Source organism: Typopeltis vanoorti, chromosome 17 (assembly GCF_054136105.1).
Source record: "Typopeltis vanoorti isolate ZY-2024b chromosome 17, IOZ_Tvanoo_1.0, whole genome shotgun sequence".
Lineage (NCBI taxonomy): Eukaryota > Metazoa > Arthropoda > Arachnida > Uropygi > Thelyphonidae > Typopeltis > Typopeltis vanoorti.
Genome location: NC_143565.1, coordinates 96,064,390 through 96,086,714, shown reverse-complemented (window position 1 = coordinate 96,086,714; position 22,325 = coordinate 96,064,390). Strand labels below are relative to the sequence as shown.

Here is a 22,325-nt window from a genome sequence, read left to right as displayed (position 1 = left end):
ATGCATTTAACATCAGGACTTTCATTTGATGTAGCAAAGATAAAAGAACTAATGTCAATGCATGCAAGAGTTGGTATGTGTGGGTGTATACATGGATACAAATGGAATACTTTGGGTTAATTCAACATACTTAGGTATTTACCATTTTCAAACTTTGCTACCATTTTTTTTCAGGTACTTCACATAACTTTCAGAAATATTAACAGGCTTTGAATAAATATTAGTACAATTATTCTTCATCAAAAATCTTGAACTTGAGATTAGGATCATCCTCACAGATAAACTGTTATTTGTAAGGGATTACATAGTTACTTATGTTTGTTCATTCCTGGACACTTGTTAAAGAAATTGAAGTTTATGTGGAGTAAATGTGGCAATTTAATGAACAGAACTGGAGAACTATTAACAATAAACAAATAATGATACATTAATATATCCACCAGCATGGTGCACACGCATACACACAAAACTTGAAGTGACCTAAATATGAAAATCTGTCAGTGTATTAAACTTCCAAGTAACAGGTTTTACCTGTGAACTCAGAGTCGGCAATGTCTACTTGTGCTTACATCACTGTGGGATTTAAATGCTTCACGAACAGCAAAGAAAGTTATTTCAAAAAATTAACTCTCATATAGCATACTAAATTTTACCCATTAGGATCTTATTATTCCACATTATCAGTTTTTTTTTTTTTTTTTTTTAATTTCTGCTAACCTTGAAATGGAAGTCCGGGTGGTCCTCTAGGACCATATCCAGCATAAGGAAGAGGGGGATGAAAGCCTGCTCCATGAAAGGGTCCCATACCATGCATTTCTCGATTACCAGCATTTCTGTTAGAAGGATGTTCAGGAAGCTGTGGCCGCTTTGGATCCATTAAGTAATTATTAAAATATTCCACCTATAATAAAATAGCATGCTTGTAAAATTTTATAAAAGTAGCCATGGTCAAGGGATGTTTTTACAAGAATTTTCCTAATAACCCCACACAGACAGTTACTAAGAAAATAACATGAAAAATGAAAGAAGCTAATTATACAACAACAACAATTAAAGCATAATTTAAAATGTGCTAAGAAAATTCAATGAAGACAAAACAAACAGCAAAGTTGGGTTAAGGTTAAAAACAAGACAATCTAAAATCATGTTCCTTAACTTTTCCTGAAGCTGCTTGTAAGAAAATTGTTTCTCGTCAGTTTTCTTTCAAACTGTTAAATCTGATTAGCTATACTTTCATGTTCTTCTTCTTTGGGCCCCTTTCTCTTCCTTTTTAACTCAGTTTTGCTAATCTTGCACATTCATGAATGTGTAAACAAAGCTATTCTAAGACAGCATTTGATTATATAGAGAAACTAGTGGAGAATTCATGACTAAATTCATCAAAAATTTCCGTCGGACATTATTGAACTTTTAAAATTTGTTATCACTTCTGTTACTTCACATGGAAAGGAAAAATCTACAAGCAAGAGGAGGGAACAGCAATGTTCCCTCGTCTTCCTTCCTTCTTCCCTTGTCACCCAACTTGGCAGATTTATTTATAGAACATCTCGAAGAAAAAATCCTCGCATTCAAACCCAAACTCTGGCTTCGATATGTCGATGATATCTTCACAGTCTGGAGTCATTCCGAACAAGAGCTACTTCAGTTTTTAGGAAAAAATCAACCTTCTTCATCCTCACATCAGATTTACATTAGAAAGAGAATCCCCACAAGGCATCCCCTTTCTGGATTTACACATCCAAAGAAAAGAAGACGGTTCCATCTCCACCTGTCTATCACAAACCAACATTTTCAGGCCGCTACATTCACGATACTTCAGCTCATCATCCCTCTCAAAAATTTGGCATCATTAAGTCATTGGTAACCAGAGCACACAGATTATGCTCCTCCGAGGATTCTCTAAAACAAGAATTGGAAATAATCAAAAACACAGCCACTCTAAATGGTTACAATCTCAAAACAACTCAAAAAATCATCAGCAATTTCTCTGCACTTCAACCTAGACAAGAACAACCCTATAGGATTCCCATACCTTATATCAAAGGCATCTCTGAACGGCTCTCGAAAATTATGAAGAAATACAATCTTGCTGCCATCTACAAACCCATCAACCAGATCCAAAACTTGTTACCCTCGCCTAAAGACAAACTTTCACCTATGCTTTCACCTGGTGTATACGAGGTTCCATGCTCCTGTAAACTCTCTTATTTTGGACAGACAGGCAGATCAGTTTTTAAACGCATTTCGGAACATCAAGACCATATCCGCCTCATCAAACCGCATAAATCAGGCCTCGCTCAACACAGAGTTGAAAACCCAAACCACAAGATCCATTGGAAAAAGACAAAACTTCTACACAGATCTTCACATAAATATGAACGTTTATATAAAGAAAGTGCTGAAGCCCTACTCCACAGACCAAATCTAAACTGCAATGATGTTCTTGCCATCCCTAAAGTATGGGAAATTGTCATACAAAATTGTGTAAAATAATAACTTAACTGTAATTAATTTTAATTTAATTTAAGTAATTTAATTCAACTTAATTTAAGTTTGGGCCACAACGCGCTACTGCACACAATTTGAATTCCTTTGTACGCACGTGCCCTTTCTTTTGTCATTCCTAGTATTGCCATACTGTACTGATGATGTCCTAAGATACCTAGGACGAAATATTTACGTAATAAAAAAACCTACTACTGTGGTTCATGTGTGTTAAATTTAGTCAAGACAGCATTGTCTATTATTATATGATAATAGTTCCTTTTTAACATCATTTAGAATAAGGCACAACATAGTGGGATATGCTTGTTCACTAATATTACACAGAACTCTCATATCAGTGATTCCCAGGTCTTAACTCCCCACCCACAAACACGCACACACCAAAAAATAAAAAATAAAATAAAATAACCAACCAAATACTGAGGTTTGTTAAATGATTTTAAGTGTTGTGGTCAGTATGATCCACTCATGAATCCTCTACAAACGGCAAGAGAAACATTTTCAAAGTAGTGAGTGAGTGAGGTATGCAGACCTCGAAAAAGCAAAATGTTTTTTCGAATTCCTTTGTACGTACGTGCTAAAATTCATGAGCCAAAGGACATGCCAAGTCAAACTTTTCATTACACTGAACTTCCAAGGTTTTTGATTAAATAATAACAATGCTATAATCTTATTGATTAAATAAAAGATTAATAATAATTAATGTCCGCGTAGTTAGCCTAGTGGCTGTGTGCTTCACAACCATATGCCTGGGGAAAGGAGTGTTCGATTCCCGTCGATGACGTGAGGAGCTGAAGGATCTTCCTCAGCCATAGCCAAGTTAGCCGGTCTTGGGAGTGGACAATAGGGTTTTTTCATCCAGCAAAGCAGGAAAACTGGCATTGAGAACTCAACACTATGGACATAGGATATACCAGGGCGTAGGGCTGACCAACATCCTGCAAACAGTTTGAGGTCCGATGATTAATAAACCCTCGACACTGCAAAGTAAAAGAGGGGAAAAAGGAAGACAAAGAAGAAGATAATAATTAATGAATATTAATGAAGAAATTCTGAACTACCCCTTTATCCATTTTGGTACCCATTAATCTGCTGTATTTGTAATTTAGGCCCCACAGTTAAAAGATTGAAGAATGATGGTTTGGAAACCACTTTGTATACTACTAATTTGATGTATTCCTGATTTTTCTGTTCTGTATAAATCTAATCAAATGGCTCCTCCCCACCACCCTTACTTATTCTATAACTTATTTCTACAGTTGATCTGTTCTATTAACTAGAATTCTATAAGCAGCTAAAATTTTAGACATTTTAGTTGCAATGCAACTAACATTTTCTGTTTTTCTATTTTATCATATGCAAAGAGTATTATTCTTGATTTTTCATACTGAAATTGCTACAGCAGTCATTCAATTTAGTTAATCAGCCTCTAAGACTTGTGGTCAAGTCATATATTTAAAGAATGAAATTTACATATCTAATATTTTAACTTCAGGTTTATCATTACTTTCTATTTACAATGTGCGCAACTTATATTATGAATGATACTGGTGAGAGTTTATCCTTTCACTTGATTTATTCTAGTATCTTTCTTCAATTCTAACTGCTGGCTTGCAACACAAAAGTTACATAAAGATTAACCTGGCATTGCTGTACACACTTGAGAAGAAACAAAAATTGTTTCTACTTCCCACGGTTGTAGTAAGGTAAATTTGCATATGTCCCAAGCAAACCATTCTCTTGTCCACATCTGGATTTTGGAACAGAATGCTTTTTTTTCCACAATATATAAGGAGTCCAGTTCTCATTTGGGACATCAACATTAATTCCAAAAGACAGTTATTTCACAAAAGAGTACCAGTATTTTAAATGCTATTTTTTTAATATATATATATATATTGTTCTCATACATAAGAGATTGAGAGACATCAGTGCTGTGTGTGTGTGTGGGATACAGATTAGGGCTGAGATAGAAATTTACTGGGAAAAAGCAGTAGCAAATACTGTGAACGACGTGTTTTATCTGGAGGGTTGAATTCAATGAGCTCAATGTGTAGATAAGCATACATCCAACCTGTAAGTAGCTTGCCATGCATGGTCAATTTTTGAGAAACTGTAAAACAACAGTCTCTAATTTTCCTGTTAACTCATGTAATGATGTCACATTTGTGTGTATACTTAACCTTTGCCAAGTGAAAAAAAAGTCTATGGGTGGAAGTTTGTTAGTTGGCCAGGAAACCCTTCCTTTCATACCTAACTACTTATACCTATTTGGACAAAAAGTAACAGAGCAGTTTATGTACAGCTTATGTACAGAGCAGTTCTGAGACCATAAGAGGTCTCAGAACTGCTCTGTACCCTTACACAATGTAGCAAAATAAACCAAGGTTTAATCTTATAAGAAGTTTGGTCTGCATTCATCAAAACTCTAACAACCATGGAACTGATATATGACATGCATTATGCCATATAACATGATAGCAACAACTAGCATTGTTCCAATGGTTACATATTAATTAATATAATTGTTTTTTCTAGTCATTTTGTTTATATGTAATAGTTTTGAAGTTCTGATAATATCTGCTTGTGTAGTTAATTTTTTTTCTAGTCTTTTTTTATGCAAGTTTTGTATTCCTCATGATCCAAGTCTGAACTTACAAAACTTGCCAGGTTATACTGTTTATTTTAATAAACCTATTTATGTTTAGAAACATGTGGTCTCCATACCAGAAATTAGATGAAAAGTAACTTTCTTTTTAGGAACATTATGTCCCCCCACCCTTTTAGTTCAGTTAATTATTAAATAATGAACAGAATATACACTAATAATCAGTTTTTTTTAATTACTCATCTTAGCATAAGTGACCATGTGAGCATTCACAGTGTAATTCAGCTCAGCAAGGCTGAATTCCTGCACTTCACCAGAGAAGGCTATGAATCCTAGTCATAAACAACTTGTTGCACTACATCCCTAAGATGGTCAAATAAAGGCAATTCACATCCCAGAAAGGATTAAAATCCAGGTCTTTCCAACTAAAATGCATTGTTGAAATCATTGAACAAATCTATGGAGGTTGGTCCATCTTTACTGATTATTGACATTAAATTTTTTTACTGATTATTGACATAAAAATTTAATGATTATTGATGCTGGTTAGCATATCCACTCTCCAGCCAAAAGGCTGCAGGTTCGAATCCTGCCCTGGGTATGGATGTTTGTGATTGTCTGTGAAAATACTAGTGGTGGTGGTGGTGGTGGTTGGCGGTAGATGGCATTGGTGTAGGTGATGAAGGAAGTTGCGGTTGATAGAGTGGTAGAGATGGAGAGTTGTAAAGTAGGTACCCTCTCTCGATGAGTCTTGGACTCCCTGGAGGTGTTAAGTAATAATAATAATAAAAATATGACTTATAAATGGTGGATGGTTTTGCTATAGTCACTTTCTTTTAGCTATAACACTGTGCCTATAAGGTTTTGGTTGGGCTTTTCAGTTTGTTATAGTGGGTCTCTTATATAGTGAGGATCAACATGATGTTTTTCAATAAGGATCTAGATCCCAGTTAATTAGAATTATAGGATTTTTCTACATATTCATTTATACTTACCTCCTTCTTTACTTCTTCTGTTTTCTCACCATGTTTATTAAATATATGCTTGCGAACAAATTCAGGTGCTTTGAATTTCTTCCCTGATAACGGGCATAACCACTTGTCTTTTGCAAGTTCTTGTGTATTAGCCTGAATGAACTTTTCTACTTCACTGGTAAAATAGGTTAAGGCAGTATTTCAATTTTTTTCTTTTTTTTTAATTGTTTATCATTTATATAGCTGCTACTACTACAGTTCTGCTATTAAAAATATTCTGTTATTCAGAAATGCTAAAAATCATAAGAAATACAAAAAGGTCTTTTCCTCCCCCCCAGCAGTAACATAACGGGCATAACCACTTGTCTTTTGCAAGTTCTTGTGTATTAGCCTGAATGAACTTTTCTACTTCACTGGTAAAATAGGTTAAGGCAGTATTTCAATTTTTTTCTTTTTTTTTTAATTGTTTATCATTTATATAGCTGCTGCTGCTACTACTACTACTACTACTACAGTTCTGCTATTAAAAATATTCTGTTATTCCGAAATGCTAAAAATCATAAGAAATACAAAAAGGTCTTTTCCTCCTCCCCCCCAGCAGTAACAACACCCAAGTTTAAAAGGAATGAAAATTTTATAAAGTATAAAAAATAAATAAATAAATAAATAAAAAAGAGCCTGTGTAGCTCAGTGGATGTGGTGTTTGCACACCACGGCGCTTGGCTATGGTGTTTTTTTTTTTAATTTTTATTTTTATAAATAATAATAATAATAATAAATAATAATAATAATAATGGGGTGGAAGGGGTGGTGAAGCGCAATACATAGCCTCTCCCACTCAAATGTCAACCTCACCTTCCCGTGGTCCATCCTGTTCTAAAAGTACAAATGACCGAGTATTGGCGGTATAACCTTAACACCCTAACAGAGTAAATGCTGTTAGATCTGCCGGTCCAAAGGCGTTAGGTAGCAGCCCTACCACTGGACTTACCCAGCGACAGGTTAGTAACCTGCCCTGGGGAAATTCAAAATACTTTCAAGTTTCATGCAAAGAAAAGCAGGACGGACTGTCAGGGAAAAGACCACAACCCAGGAAACAGTAAACGAAATTGGAAAAAGGAACACATAATGAAGATTGCAATATGGAATGTGAGAAGCATTGCACACAAAGAAGAAGAACTTGATAAACAACTAAATCAAGCTAACATAAAGATGTGTATAGTAACAGAAACAAAGAAAAAACAAAAAGGTACAAAAGAAACAAACAACTATATACAAATCTACAGTGGGGTAAAAAAAGAAGAAAGAGCAAAAGCAGGTATAATGATTATGGTACATAAATCCCTAAAGAACAATATTGTATATTACAACTATTTGAATGAAAGACTAATAGAAATTAGACTCAAGACATTAAGAGGCCACATAACAATAATTGGTGCATATGCACCAGAAAAGGGAAAAGAAGAAGACAGTAATATATTTTATAAAGAATTACAGAATGCCATAGATAAAACAAACAAAACTGACTATTTACTGCTAGCAGGAGACTTAAATGCCAGAATAGGAAACAAAAAATACAAAACAAACACAGGTAAATTTGGCGAAGATACATGTAATCAAAATGGTCGCAGATTGCACGATTTTGTCATTTATAATAATATGAGAATAATGAATTCAATGTTTAAACACAAGGAAATACATAAATATACTTGGTCAGCCAGAGGATACAAATCAGTAATCAACTACATTATCACAAATTTTAAATTAGCAGAGTTAATTTTAGACGTAAGAGCATATCGAGGCTTTGAATTAAACTCTGGTCATTATATGGTATCAGCAAAAATTCGTTTTAAACCAAAGTGGCTAAAAACACATAAAATTGAAAATTCTTACCAGCCAAGCTACAAAATTTCTTCATTACAGGATCCTCAAGTTAGACTACAATATCAAAAATGCACAAACTTAAAAACTGAAACCACACATGAATCAAGTGACATAGAAGATGAATGGGAAAATTTGAAACAAATTCTCACAAAAGCAGCAACAGAAATCTTAGGAATAAAGCACAAATGGATTAGAAAAAGAGGACTACGAGACTGGAACAAAGAAATAGAAAATATAATAAAAACCAAAAAGGACAGTTACCAGAAATGGCTAAATTCCAAAACAATAGAAGCAGAAATAGAGTATAAAAGAAATAGTGCAATTGCAAAACAAGAAGTAAGAAAAAAACAGAGAGAAAGATGGAACAATTTCGTAACAGAACTAGAAAAGGATTTATTTAAGCCACAACCCAAAACCTATAAAGTAATAAAATACATGAATAAAGAAATAAAAGAAAAGATAAAAATACAAACAATAGATTTAGAAAAATGAGTGACCAATTTCCAAAATCTCTGGACAGATGAGAACAATGAATTAAAATTTTATAAGACAAAGAATGACCTAATAGAAAATATCACAATGTTAGAACTGAAAAATAGGAAAACTCCAGGAGAAGACAATATAAATATAGAACTATACAAAAATGCAGGTGAAAAATTTAATGAAAGACTTCTGAAATTTTTTAATATAGTTTGGATGTCTGGAAAAACCCCTAACTCTTGGAAAAAAGCACTGATTATCCCAATATATAAAAAAGGAAATAAAGACAATTGCAATAATTATAGGGGAATTAGCCTGCTGAATACAGGATATAAAATATATGCAGGAATATTAAAAGAGAAACTATGCAGCATTGTAGAAAACAAATTACTAGAAGAACAAAACGGTTTCCGAAAAGGCCGATCCTGCATGGATCCAATTTTTACTTTAAAATTATTAATAGAAAAGAGAAGAGAATTTCAAAAAGAAACACACGTGGCATTTATTGATTATGAAAAAGCCTTTGACAAAATTAGCAGACAAAAATTGTTTAAAATATTAACCGATTTAAACATACCAAACCAACTTTTACAATCTATTCAAGAAATATATACAGGAAATAAAATAGCAGTTAAATTAGAACACACCTCAGAATGGAAAGATATATCAAGAGGGGTACGACAAGGATGTACCCTCTCACCTCTGCTTTTCAATATATATATAAATGAAATAATAACAATCTGGAAACAGCATAACCCATTTGGTATACAAATGACCCTGCAAATGAAGATAGATACACTATCTTCATTTGCAGATGATCAAATAGTATTAGCTACATCAGAAGATGACTTACAAAGATCATTAAAATCACTAAATGATATCTCAAAGCAATATAATATGACAATATCCAAAGAAAAAACAAAAATAATGGCATTCAAAGGAGAAACCCAATAAGAAGTAAAATAGTGATAGATAATAAAATACTAGAACAAGTAAACACTTTCAGATACTTGGGATGTGATCTATCATACGAAGAAGAAAAAGACAGACACTAAAATATCAAACTTTGTCAAAGTAAATGGCATAATAAATAATATATTTAAGCCATCCCTGGTACAAAAACACACTAGAATCAGACTATATAATGTCTTGTCAAAACCAACTCTACTATACGGAAGCGAAACATGGACCATGAAAAGGAAAGATGAAAAACGAATTCAAACAGCAGAAATGAAGTTCCTCAGAAAAACAGCTGGATATACCAAGTGGGACCACAAAACAAATGAAGAAATCTTACAATCCCTGAAAACAAAACCAATTAATCACTACATAAGACAGTATAAACAAAAATGGCTAGAACATTTAAATCGAATGGACAACAGCAGACTACCAAAAATATTATACAGATACAAAATAAGTGGAAAAAGAAGAATCGGAAGACCAAGAAAGAGATGGCATGAGACCGGAACAGGCCACATGGCCTAAATTCCATGTTAGGAATAATAATAATAATAATAATAATAATAATAATAATAATAAAAAACAGAGATGACAAAGCCAAACAATCAATGGTTTGCTGAATCATCTAGGAAGATTGTCTTACGTTTCATATATATAGGCATTCTTTTTTATGTAACTTCACTTAGTGTCTGTTTTATAATAACACTAATAATAATCATCAAAAATTAGCTCTACAGATTTGCTTCTAGACATTAATGCACTGCTACCATTTAGCTCATGCAGATGATGTGATTGATCATTCTAATTCAGTTTTCTGCTTTGCATGCTCTTGAGTTTATAGCAGCCTAGTACAATTTTTTTTAAACTATTTGGATCCCTACGATTATACCAAATAAATGTAAAAATGTATCTGGTAAGGATGTTTCTGAAATTAAAAAATTTTGAATTTACAGAGAAACATGAAACCGAGGAATATCAAAAGTTGGTGTGTGTGTGGAACTCAGAATATGACAAACGTCATGATGAGACAGATTTTGAAAGATAAAATCAAAACCAAATGAGTAAGAATATTGAAAATGTAAACAAAAGCTGTGTAAATTAATAAAGAAAACTCTAATGGACCAAATCTCAATGGGAGCATTATTCAAAAGATTCAACAAGCCTGCCCATCCTCATAACATGTTCAGTATCACTACTCTTTATATTTTTCTTGATATTTTTTCTATTTTTTTTTAAATCTTTCCTTTGTATAACAATGTCCACATAAAATGTTATTAATAGGTGAAAATCCAATTTTAAAAAGGCCAAAAAAGCAAAACTTTCTCCTGATGAGAGTCATATCCTTTGATCATGGTTACACACATGCAATCAAAGCATGGGTGTTAGCTATATGGTGAAATAGATAGGGAGATTTTCTCTGATGTAATGGAACCTGTGGGATTTCCAGAGTGATTTTCAATTACCCATCAACAGATGTGAACTAAATGTACTTTTCCAGGGTTACAGTTCTTTATGGTTCCAAAACATTTTCCATATCTTTTCTCCAAAATATAAAATGCAATATTACTCATCTTTGTAGTGGTAAGTTATGGTTCGAAGTTGCTGAAGCTATCATCCTAGTTCTAAAAGCTCTACAAAAAAGTCATGTTAACACCAAAGTGCATAAAAACAGCTCTTTGTAGTTATGGATTCCAATGTATACAATCATCAAAAAAATGAATAACCTTCTACAAGATCACATTACAGATCTCAGCAATATTTAAATTTATGAACATAATAAATTCCTTCATTAGATCAGTCATATCATGCTATACCTTCTGGGATCAACAGTTGATTCTTTTGGCAGTCCTAGTTATACAATTACCATATACTTAACTAACATTCTCTTGCTGGTCAATCAAATTCGTATATCAAAAATACTACAGAATTTCTCGCAAAAAAAATTAGACAAATTAGACCATTCTGATATGAAGCTATTCAAATTTGTCAATTCAGATATTTCACCAGAAGAATAAACTTTATAAACAAGCTGAAGGAACAACTGTTTTTCCTTAATCTGTTCTTTTCCCTAAACTATTTTAAAAATGTTTAGAAATAAAAATATCAAGTTATATATATATCAAAAACTAGCTTTAAGGATGTATTACATGACATTTTACTACTAGAAATATACAGATCAAAAACTCGAGTATTTCTACAAAAAACTAGTCATCTTTATTCTAGGATTTCTTGAAATGGAATCACAAAGAACAATCATCCTTTTTAGATGTTCACTTCAATATGAAATTGATAATTCTCTTTCACACTAGTTTATTGCAACTCACTTTCTCTGTGTAGCTCAGTGAATGTGGCTTTTGTACACCACGGCACTTAACCGCACGAAAGAAGACTTCTTGGTTTCAAATCTAGTCGGCGACTAGAGGAAATTTTTCTAAGCCTTTTTTCGACTGGTTCCCAAGTTAGTCGATCTCTGGCACAGGCAAGCGGGTTTTTTCTCCCGGAAACTCGGGTTTTTCGTCCTGTAAACTCAAGAAAATCGACCATAGAACCCACATTATATCAGACATTAAATAGAGTGTTAGGGACCACGAGATGGCAGTACTTGTTGAGTCGACTCTCTTCACTGCATGTTGCTTAATTAGTGATAGCCTTGGGCCAGCTATCTCTGATTGCATACCAGTGGAGATTGAACTGCCCACTCAGTCTCCAAAAGTTAGATAGGACTAAAAACGGCCTCGCCTACTCCCTACATACGGGAATAAAAAGGCGTTAGCTGGTTTTTAATTTTTTTTAAACGTTCTCTGAATGCTATATACACTGATCCTCTACTTATCAATGCCAAAAACATGGAATAATTAAATCTCTATTAACAAATTTACAACACATGGCCTGCTGAAATATTTCTCCAACAGAAAAGTTCAACTTATGTTGAACTTTTCTGTTGGAGAAAAAACAACAAATGACGTTGCTCAATGACTACTCTACCCCCCCCCCCCCCGAAAAATAAAAAACTTGACTGTTTTTCTAAAGATTCCTCTAATCAAGATGATATCCACAAGATTTCTATACTGTACCCTTAAATTGTAACTAGATGTTAATCAAGTCCATGTTTTTGTAATTTACCTATTTTGCTCAAACAAGCCATTTAGTTGAGAAATAAATCTCAGAACACCAGTATTATATTTAGTAGTTTATACTGCATAAATCTGGATTAGCCCAGTGGAGTTTACACTAGGCATAGGATCTTTTGGAATAATACAAACCTGCTTCACTGAAGTATCTTCAAATATTAACATTTCTTCAAAGGAAGCCCAAATCATCATAATGATGTACAATCCATTGCCAAAGTTTGGGAAATCAGATTTTCAATTGCATAAAATAGTTTTCCAGTTAACCCATCTCACCCAGTTTCTAATAGTTTTCACCCTCTAGTATATATATAACTGCATTCAAAATATAAACTGATTACAATAAAGTAATAATCTGTTGCATCTGAATTTCCCACTATTCTCTTAATGTACTGATGTTTAGTGCTGCTTAAAATTAAACATCTGTTAATTAATTAATTAAAATGGGGTGCTTAAGGGTCAAAGCTGTATAACTGAGAGCAGAACTCCACATAGCCTTTAAAGGAATGCGGAGAACCGACCAGGGCTTCTGTCCTAATGTCCAATCCTCACCTCTCGTGGTGCACCCTGTTGGGTATCTACCTGGATACTGAACGAATGAGGATGAGTTGGAAATTTGGGATTTAGCTGACAAATTGTATTCTTATTAGCTTAAACCAATATACAAAATGAGGTACAACATAACAAAATTTCACACTGGCTGGGGCATCGCCCGGTTAAACAAAGCCGCCGTTGTTTTCGCCAGGGAACCAGGGCGAACAGTAAAAATTAAGCTACTGGAACAAATCTGAAAGCACACCCCAACTCAATATCACCAGAGTTAAAGATTGGTACAATCAACATAAGAAGCCTGAATGGCAAAGAAATGGAGCTAGCTGAGGAATTAGATAAGTACCAGATTGACAAAATAGGGGTAACTAAAACAAAAAAGACAAAAACTGGTGAGATCTTCTGAGCAATAAATACAAAATGTTATATTCGGGCAATGACAATCAAGGAAAATAAGGAGTAGACATAGTGTTCAACACAAAATACAAGGTAATCTTCTTGAATGGCAGGCAGTCTCAAGTAGAGTGATGTGGGCAAATATCAGAATGGGGAACTGGACAATGACACTTATTTGTGCCTATGGTCCCACAGAAGGTTCAACTAAAGTAGAAGTGGAGGAATTTTTTGATGCTTCAGAGAAAGCATCTGACACAATGAAAAAGTTGGTCCATGTTGGGGATCTAAATAGCAGAGTAAGAAATGATTGTCAGACATACAAAAATATTTTGGGAAAATTTGAAGAAAAGAGCAAAGTTAATAATAATGGCAAATACCTGTTGGATTTCTGCTCAGGACATGGACTGGTTATTACTAACACCATGTTCCAACATAAAAATGTGCACAAATTCACATGGAGAGAAGAAGCAACGAATAAGAAAAGACTCATTGACTATGTTATTGTTGATAGTGATGTTTTCTCTTTGGTGCAGGACAGTAGTGTACAGAGGATTTGAAATTGGAAGTGATCACTATTTAGTCTTGAGCAGGATAAAATTGAATTTCATATTGAAAAGAATGACATGTAAGAAAGTTTTAAAGCGAATAAAAGTTGAGCAGCTCTCAGATGTGAACTGTAGATTAAAATACAGAAAGATTATTGAAAAGAAAATGAAAGAGTTTGAGAACAGGAATCAAACCTTGGAGATTCAGTGGCAGACTCTGAAGAAAAGATTGATTGATTCTGCCAGAGAGGCATGTGGTGAGGTTGTGTGCAAGGATAAAAAAATCAGAACTCCCTGGTGGACACAGGAAGTTAAAGAGGCAGTGAAGGAAAAGAAGAAAGAATATCAAATGTTCCTGGCAAATAAGTCAGCTTTTATTCTTACAGAATACAGAGACAAATGTAAGAAAGCTAAACAGTGTGTAAAACTAGCTAAACAAAAGTCATGGGAGGACTTTGGTAAGAACATAGAAAATAAATATCAAGAAGGTGGCAAAATATTCTGGAGGTTGTTGAAGAAGCTTGGGAATGGAGGAAAGAGTGCTGTAAAAGGAGTTAGAGATGATAAAGGTGACATGAAAACTGGAGAAAAAGATATCCTTGAAGTATGGAGTAATTACTTTGAAAAACTGCTAAATGAAACAAGCAGTGATGACAGCACAGTGATAAAAAGCACTAACCAGCCATGCAGTCAGGAATACATATCCATACTTGAAGTAGAAAAAGCCATCAAAGGCTTGAAATGTGGAAAGGCAGCAGGAGTAGATGATATTCGACCAGAAATGCTGAAGTATGGTGGTATAAGAGTCTTACAGTGGCTGCACTGCATAGTTCAGAAAACCTGGACAGAGGGGCGAATTCCCAATGATTGGAGTAGAGCTCTCATAGTACCCATATATAAAAAGGGAAATAAAACTGAATGTGAGAATTACAGAGGTGTTTCCCTACTGAGTGTTCCTGGCAAGATCTATGCAAGTATACTTGAGAAAAGGTTGAGAAGAATTGTGGAAGAAAAGCTTGGTGAAAAACAAGCTGGATTCAGGTCAAATAGAGGCTGTCAGGATCAGATCTTCACTTTACGACAAATAGTTGATAAAGCATGGGAATATAACAAAGAACTGTATTTAAGTTTTGTCGATTTGGAAAAGGCATATGACAAGGTGCCAAGAGAGAAGCTATTCAATACGCTGCAGTTATATGGTGTCAATGGGACATTATATCAAGCAATACTTAGTCTTTATTTGAGTTGTAAGTCAGCAGTTAGAACTGAAGTACAGGAAGATGGTTTAATATTAAATCTGGTGTGATACAAGGATGTACATTATCCCCTCTGTTATTCATTATTTTTATGAATCACATTATGAAGGAAAGTGGTATTAAACATGATATCAAAATTGAAGATGTTAATGTCAGCTCTTTACTTTATGCGGATGATGTTATACTTCTAAATAAATCCTCTACAAGTTTGCAAGATTCCCTGACTAAATTGAATAACTGTTGTAATAGATATGGTATGAAGGTCAGCAATAACAAGACAAAGACAATGAAAATAGGCAGAAGCATTGAAAATGTCAACTGTGTTGTGAATGGAGAACCTGTGGAACAAGTAAAACATTTCAACTACTTAGGCACGATTTTTATTAGTTCATGAAGATGGTAAATTAAATATGTAAATAGACTACAGAATCAACAAAGCTGACATGGGAGGAAGTCAACTGAATAAATTCATATGGAATAAGAGAGAAATTAGTCAAAACACTAAATTAGCTGTATACAAGACAGTGTTCAAACCAGTTTTAACTTATGGATCTGAGAGCTGGGTCAGAAGTAAAACACTTGACCAAAGACTACAGACCACAGATATGAGAGTCCTAAGAAAGATTAGAGGTGTGAACAGATGGCATCAATGGCAATATCATATTAAAAATGAGGATATTAGTAAGAACTTGATATTGTCATCATCCAGGAATGCATTAGCAGAGCAAATCTCAGGTGGTTAAACTTAAACAGTATCGGTGAGGAAAGAATAGCAAAACAAGTGTTCTCTGCCAGGTTGGCAGGAAAATGACCCAGAGGAAGACCAAGATATAGGTGAATTTATACTGTACAAAAGTGCCTTAGATGATAGAAATATAAGATCTGATAATGTTGGAGTCTTGACAAGTAACAGACTGATTTGGAGGAAAATTGTAGATAGGAAGTTAGTAATGATGTAATTTTTTCATGTAGTATTATCATATCCTGTACACCCCTTGAGGGTACGTATCAGGAATTTGATGATGATGATGATGATGATGATTAATTAAATGAATTAAACAGTTTAAACTTTTTCATTGTGTTTATGTTTCACTGTTTTTTACACCATGGCTCCTGCTTTAATGACCACTTAAAGTGGTCATTAAAGAAGGAAATATATACTCCAGAAAAGATAAACTTCCTGCCTTTTTGTGGACTATCTCATATATCATCTTCCAGACGATCTTTAATTCCTGATATATATTCCTGTTATGTGTTCATTTTCCTCCAATGTGAACCAAATAAAGAGAACATGTTACTGGAAGCAAGAAGGTATTGAGTATTTTTCTGATGTTCTTCTGTCAAAAGATCAGAGAAGGTATATTTTGTTGAGGGTTGTGGAATAGTAAGGGGAAGGAGATGTGTATTGGTCATCTAAATAAGACTTGAAGGAGAAGACTGATGCCAAGATGCTTTATCTTTAAATGTTGTCATTATTCCATCAGGATGAGGGCAACAGTGCATGGTACAATCTTAAAATAGATGAAGAAAGTAGAAAGTGTTGACAGCATTGCAGAAACAGTTTGCTGGCAATTGGTATTGAGACAATAAAACTGGTCATATCCTCCTAAATAAGAGGTTAATAGTCTCCATAATTTTGACAAAATGAAATATGAAAAGAAAGGACTCCTAAATAAAAAGATAAATTCATAATAGTGCTTTGCAGTGTAAATACAAAATTAATTTACTAAACTTCCTAATATTTCACTGGTTTTCTACCCAGCATCTTCAGAGCACAATAGCTATAAAATAAATTATACGAAACTCTATAAAATAAATAAAATACTGCGTACATCACCATTCTTCCTGCAACCAACACACAGATCACAGTTTTAAAACTATTCCCATTCCCTATATTAAGGACACATCAGAAAAGATAGCTCAAGTTCTCTACAAATATGATCTCCATGATACTTTTAAACCACTCATTCAGCTAGTTACTTTCATTTGCTTTCCGAAAGATGATCAACTTCATTCTCTTGCACATCATGGAGTGTATAAAGTTCCTTGTGCCTGCAGTTTGGCCTACTTTGAACAGATTGGCATTCAGTTAACATCCACTTTGAAGAACAGAAAAATATCATCCAATCATCTGTATAACAAGTCAACACTAGCAAACCATGCTCTGGATACTCCTTCCCATAGGATTAAATGGAGGAAGACATTAGTATTACACAGATGTTGCTATAGGTTCTGAGAGACTATTTTTAGAATCAGCATCTGCTATGAAGCACTCCCCTAACCTCAACAAATATGGTCGCATTAATTTTCCAAAGATATGGACACATTCATTCCAAGACCAGGTAGCATGACTTCTCAAATTTAACTTCATGGTTATCAGCCTCACAGAGGGACCTTGTTAGAACATTAATTCTTTTTTGGTTATAATTTGAATTATTACTAATTATAACTTCTCACACTTATAATTTGTGCTCTGACAATGCTAGGTAAAAAAAACAGGGAAATATTAGTAAGTTCAATAAATGAAGTTATTTTCGACTCTCTTGGTTGTTTATACAATAAAGCACTATTATAAATAATTAATAATACTTAAGCCTACGATAACGAGCCAAGAGGATATTTTACCGGCGACATAAGTTAAGTTTAAGGGAGATGGTAAATCCCGTATTATTCTACAGCCGGGTATGAAACTCGTATCGAAATCCATCGAAGTCCTAGAGTTTCATGCCGAAAAACTATCGGCGAGCCCAAATGTAAGTAATCACTTGGTTAGTACACCACTAGGGCAACTCGGAGCAAAGGTGGAGCAAGTTCCGTCACTATCCTTAATATTCTCTCATAATGTAAAATGCAGCTCCTAAGAGATGTATTATTGTTTTACATTATGAGAAGAGGTCACTACCCAGACTGGTTTCAACCCTTATTGAGGTCTCTTAGGAGACTGTAGAATAATACAGGATTTACCATCTCCCTTAAACTTAATACTTAAGCCTATTTATATGTATAAGAAAGATAAAATATTTGCACAGATCAAGGAAAGGTAGGAACTGGATGTTGGAAGTTTTTTCCCACTTGGTTAGACTATAATGAATTTATTTATTATAGTCATATATTATTTAATATTTATTATATATTTATTAAAATAAAGGTAGGAACTGTTATTTCATACTACATATAAAGATAAAGCTCTTGAATGGAATGCAATTTCAAGACTGATATGGACAAAATTACAAAATATGATATTGCACGATGTGATTTATTTCTACCTATGGCCTCACTGAAGGTACAGCTACAGCAGCCAACCACTATAACAAACCTATAAGGACCACAAAAAAAGTTTGTTATACTGCAAAGTAGGTTTGCTAAAGTGAATTTAGAGAGAGAGAGAGAGAGAAGAAAAACTTTCCTCCCCTTCATTACCTAAAAATAAATACCCAAGAAGGTAATGCCATTCGGTTGGTAACTATAGTTCTTGAACATATAACACACCAAACATTAGCAAGTCTGTTAAAATTATCATCCTCACCACACCACCATCATCATCAAATTCCTGCCATGTACCCTCAAGAGGTGTACAGGATATGACAGTACTACATGAAAAAATTATATCATTACTAACTTCCTATCTACAATTTTCCGCCAAATCAGTCTGTTACTTGTCAAGACTCCAACATTATCAGATCTTATATTTCTATTGTCTAAGGCACTTTGTACCGTATCAATCCACCTATATCTTGGTCTTCCTCTGGGTCATTTTCCTGCCAACCTGGCACAGGACACTTGTTTTGCTAATTTTTCCTCTCCCATTCTATTTAAGTGACCATACCACCTGAGATTAGCTTTGCTAACACATTCCTGGATGCTGACAATGTCAAGTTCTTTTCTAATATCCTCATTTTTAATGTGATATTGCCATTGATGCCATCTGTTCACGCCTCTAATCTTTCTCAGGACTCTCATATCTGCGGTCTCTAGTCTTTGGTCAAGTGTTTTACTTCTGACCCAGCTCTCAGATCCATAAGTTAAAACTGGTTTGAACACTGTCTTGTATACAGCTAATTTAGTGTTCTGACTAATTTCTCTCTTATTCCATATGAATTTATTCAATTGACTTCCCACCATACCAGCTTTGCTGATTCTGTTGTCTATTTCTATATTTAATTTACCATCTTCAGTAAAAATCGTGCCTAAGTAGCTGAAATGTTTTACTTGTTCCACAGGTTCTCCATTCACAACACAGTTGACATTTTCAATGATTCTGCCTATTTTCATTGTCTTTGTCTTTTTATTGCTGACCTTCATACCATATCTATTACAACAGCTATTCAATTTAGTCAGAGAATCTTGCAGACTTGTAGCGGATTTATTTAGAAGTATAACATCATCCACATAAAGCAAAGAGCTGACATTAACATCTCCAATTTTGATATCAGATTTAATACCACTTTCCTTCATAATGTGATCCATATAGATAATGATTAACAGAGGGGATAATGTACATCCTTGTCTCACACCAGATTTAGCATTAAACCATCTTCCTGTACTTCCTTCAATTCTAACTGCTGACTTACAACTCAAATAAAGACTAAGTATTGCTTGATATAATGCCCCATTGACACCATATAACTGCAGCGTATTGAATAGCTTCTCTCTTGGCACCTTGTCATATGCCTTTTCCAAATCGACAAAACTTAAATACAGATCTTTGTAATATTCCCATGCTTTCTCGACTATTTGTCGTAAAGTGAAGATCTGATCCTGACAGCTTCTATTTGGCCTGAATTCAGCTTGTTCTTCACCAAGCTTTTCTTCCACAATTCTTCTCAACCTTTTCTCAAGTATACTTGCATAGATCTTGCCAGGAACACTCAGTAGGGAAACACCTCTGTAATTCTCACATTCAGTTTTATTTCCCTTTTTATATATGGGTACTATGAGAGCTCTACTCCAATCATTGGGAATTCGCCCCTCTGTCCAGGTTTTCTGAACTATGCAGTGCAGCCACTGTAAGACTCTTATACCACCATACTTCAGCATTTCTGGTCGAATATCATCTACTCCTGCTGCCTTTCCACATTTCAAGCCTTTGATGGCTTTTTCTACTTCAAGTATGGATATGTATTCCTGACTGCATGGCTGGTCAGTGCTTTTTATCACTGTGCTGTCATCACTGCTTGTTTCATTTAGCAGTTTTTCAAAGTAATTACTCCATACTTCAAGGATATCTTTTTCTCCTGTTTTCATATCACCTTTATCATCTCTAACTCCTTTTACAGCACTCTTTCCTCCATTCCCAAGCTTCTTCAACAACCTCCAGAATATTTTGCCACCTTCTTGATATTTATTTTCTATATTCTTACCAAAGTCCTCCCATGACTTTTGTTTAGCTAGTTTTACACACTGTTTAGCTTTCTTACATTTGTCTCTATATTCTGTAAGAATAAAAGCTGACTTATTTGCCAGGAACATTTGATATGCTTTCTTCTTTTCCTTCACTGCCTCTTTAACTTCCTGTGTCCACCAGGGAGTTCTGATTTTTTTATCCTTGCACACAACCTCACCACATGCCTCTCTGGCAGAATCAATCAATCTTTTTTTCAGAGTCTGCCACTGAATCTCCAAGGTTTGATTCCTGTTCTCAAACTCTTTCATTTTCTTTTCAATAATCTTTCTGTATTTTAATCTACAGTTCACATCTGAGAGCTGCTCAACTTTTATTCGCTTTAAAACTTTCTTACATGTCATTCTTTTCAATATGAAATTCAATTTTATCCTGCTCAAGACTAAATAGTGATCACTTCCAATTTCAAATCCTCTGTACACTCTGGTGTCCTGCACCAGGGAGAAAACATCAATATCAACAATAACATAGTCAATGAGACTTTTCTTATTCCTAGCCTCTTCTCTCCGTGTGAATTTGTGTGCATTTTTATGTTGGAACATGGTGTTAGTAATAACCAGTCCATGTCCTGAGCAGAAATCCAACAGATATTTGCCATTATTATTAGCTTTGCTCTTTTCTCCAAATTTTCCCAAAATATTTTTGTATGTCTCACAATCATTTCCTACTCTGCTATTTAGATCCCCAACAAGGACCAACTTTTCCTTTTTCATTGTGTCAGTTGCTTTTTCTAAAGCCTCAAAAAATTCCTCCACTTCTACCTTAGTAGAACCTTCTGTGGGACCATAGGCACAAATAAGTCTCATTGTCCAGTTCCCCATTCTCATATTTGCCCACATTACTCTACTTGAGACTGACTACCATTCAAGAAGATTAGCCTCGTATTTTGTGTTGAATGCTATGGCTATTCCTTCTTTTCCTTGATTGTCATTGCCTGAATATAACATTTTGTATTTATTGCTGAGAAAGATCTCACCAGTTTTGGTCTTTTTTGTTTCAGTCACCTCTATTATGTCGATCTGGTACTTATCTAATTCCTCAGCTAGCTCCATTTCTTTGCCATTCAGGCTTCTTATGTTGATTGTACCAATCTTGTCTTGCAGTCACACCACAGTTGGTAAACTTTTGTCAGTAAAAACCTTGACAGAACTGTCTGAAATATTCAGGAGCTTACCAAGTGTGGTGTGACTGCAAGACACCATACTCAGAATGGCTGAGAAATCCATTGGACAATGCATTACAGAGGCATATTAGAGATATCAAATGAAGTGAGTCCTCAGCCCTATCGTCTCATGTACTCTCTTCAGCTGATCCCCAAGATACCCCACAACAGATAGTCATCAAGCTTTATGAAATGAATTGGAACTGTTCATTTCATAAAACTTGATGACTTTCACCACTGTTATGCAAAAACTGAAAGAAAAACCTGGGAATCTTTAGAAATGTCATTTGGATCCTAAACACTTAAATCCTAGTATTAATTTGTCAGATTTTAACTCATTTTAATTAATTTTAACTAATTTTAAATATAACTGATTAAAATCCTACATACTTCATGATGGTTTGTCGCCTTTCTAATCTTTTACCATATATACCTACATAAGGCATCTTCATGAAGAAGCCTTATGTAGGTATAATA

General features: G+C 34.3%; 1 protein-coding gene across 5 annotated transcripts in view; it reads right to left on the bottom strand.

Moving 5' to 3' along the window:
• The window catches only part of Ars2 (arsenic resistance protein 2), a 394,921-nt gene that overhangs the window by 27,618 nt on the left and 344,978 nt on the right, over nt 1-22,325 (bottom strand). For all 5 annotated transcript variants that reach the window (XM_090407032.1, XM_090407029.1, XM_090407033.1 and 2 more), the window contains 2 exons: nt 6,109-6,262; nt 718-901 (listed from right to left, as the gene is read on the bottom strand). In XM_090407032.1, the coding sequence (XP_090263158.1) occupies nt 718-901; nt 6,109-6,262 (338 nt within the window). The remainder of the gene's footprint in view (nt 1-717; nt 902-6,108; nt 6,263-22,325) is intronic.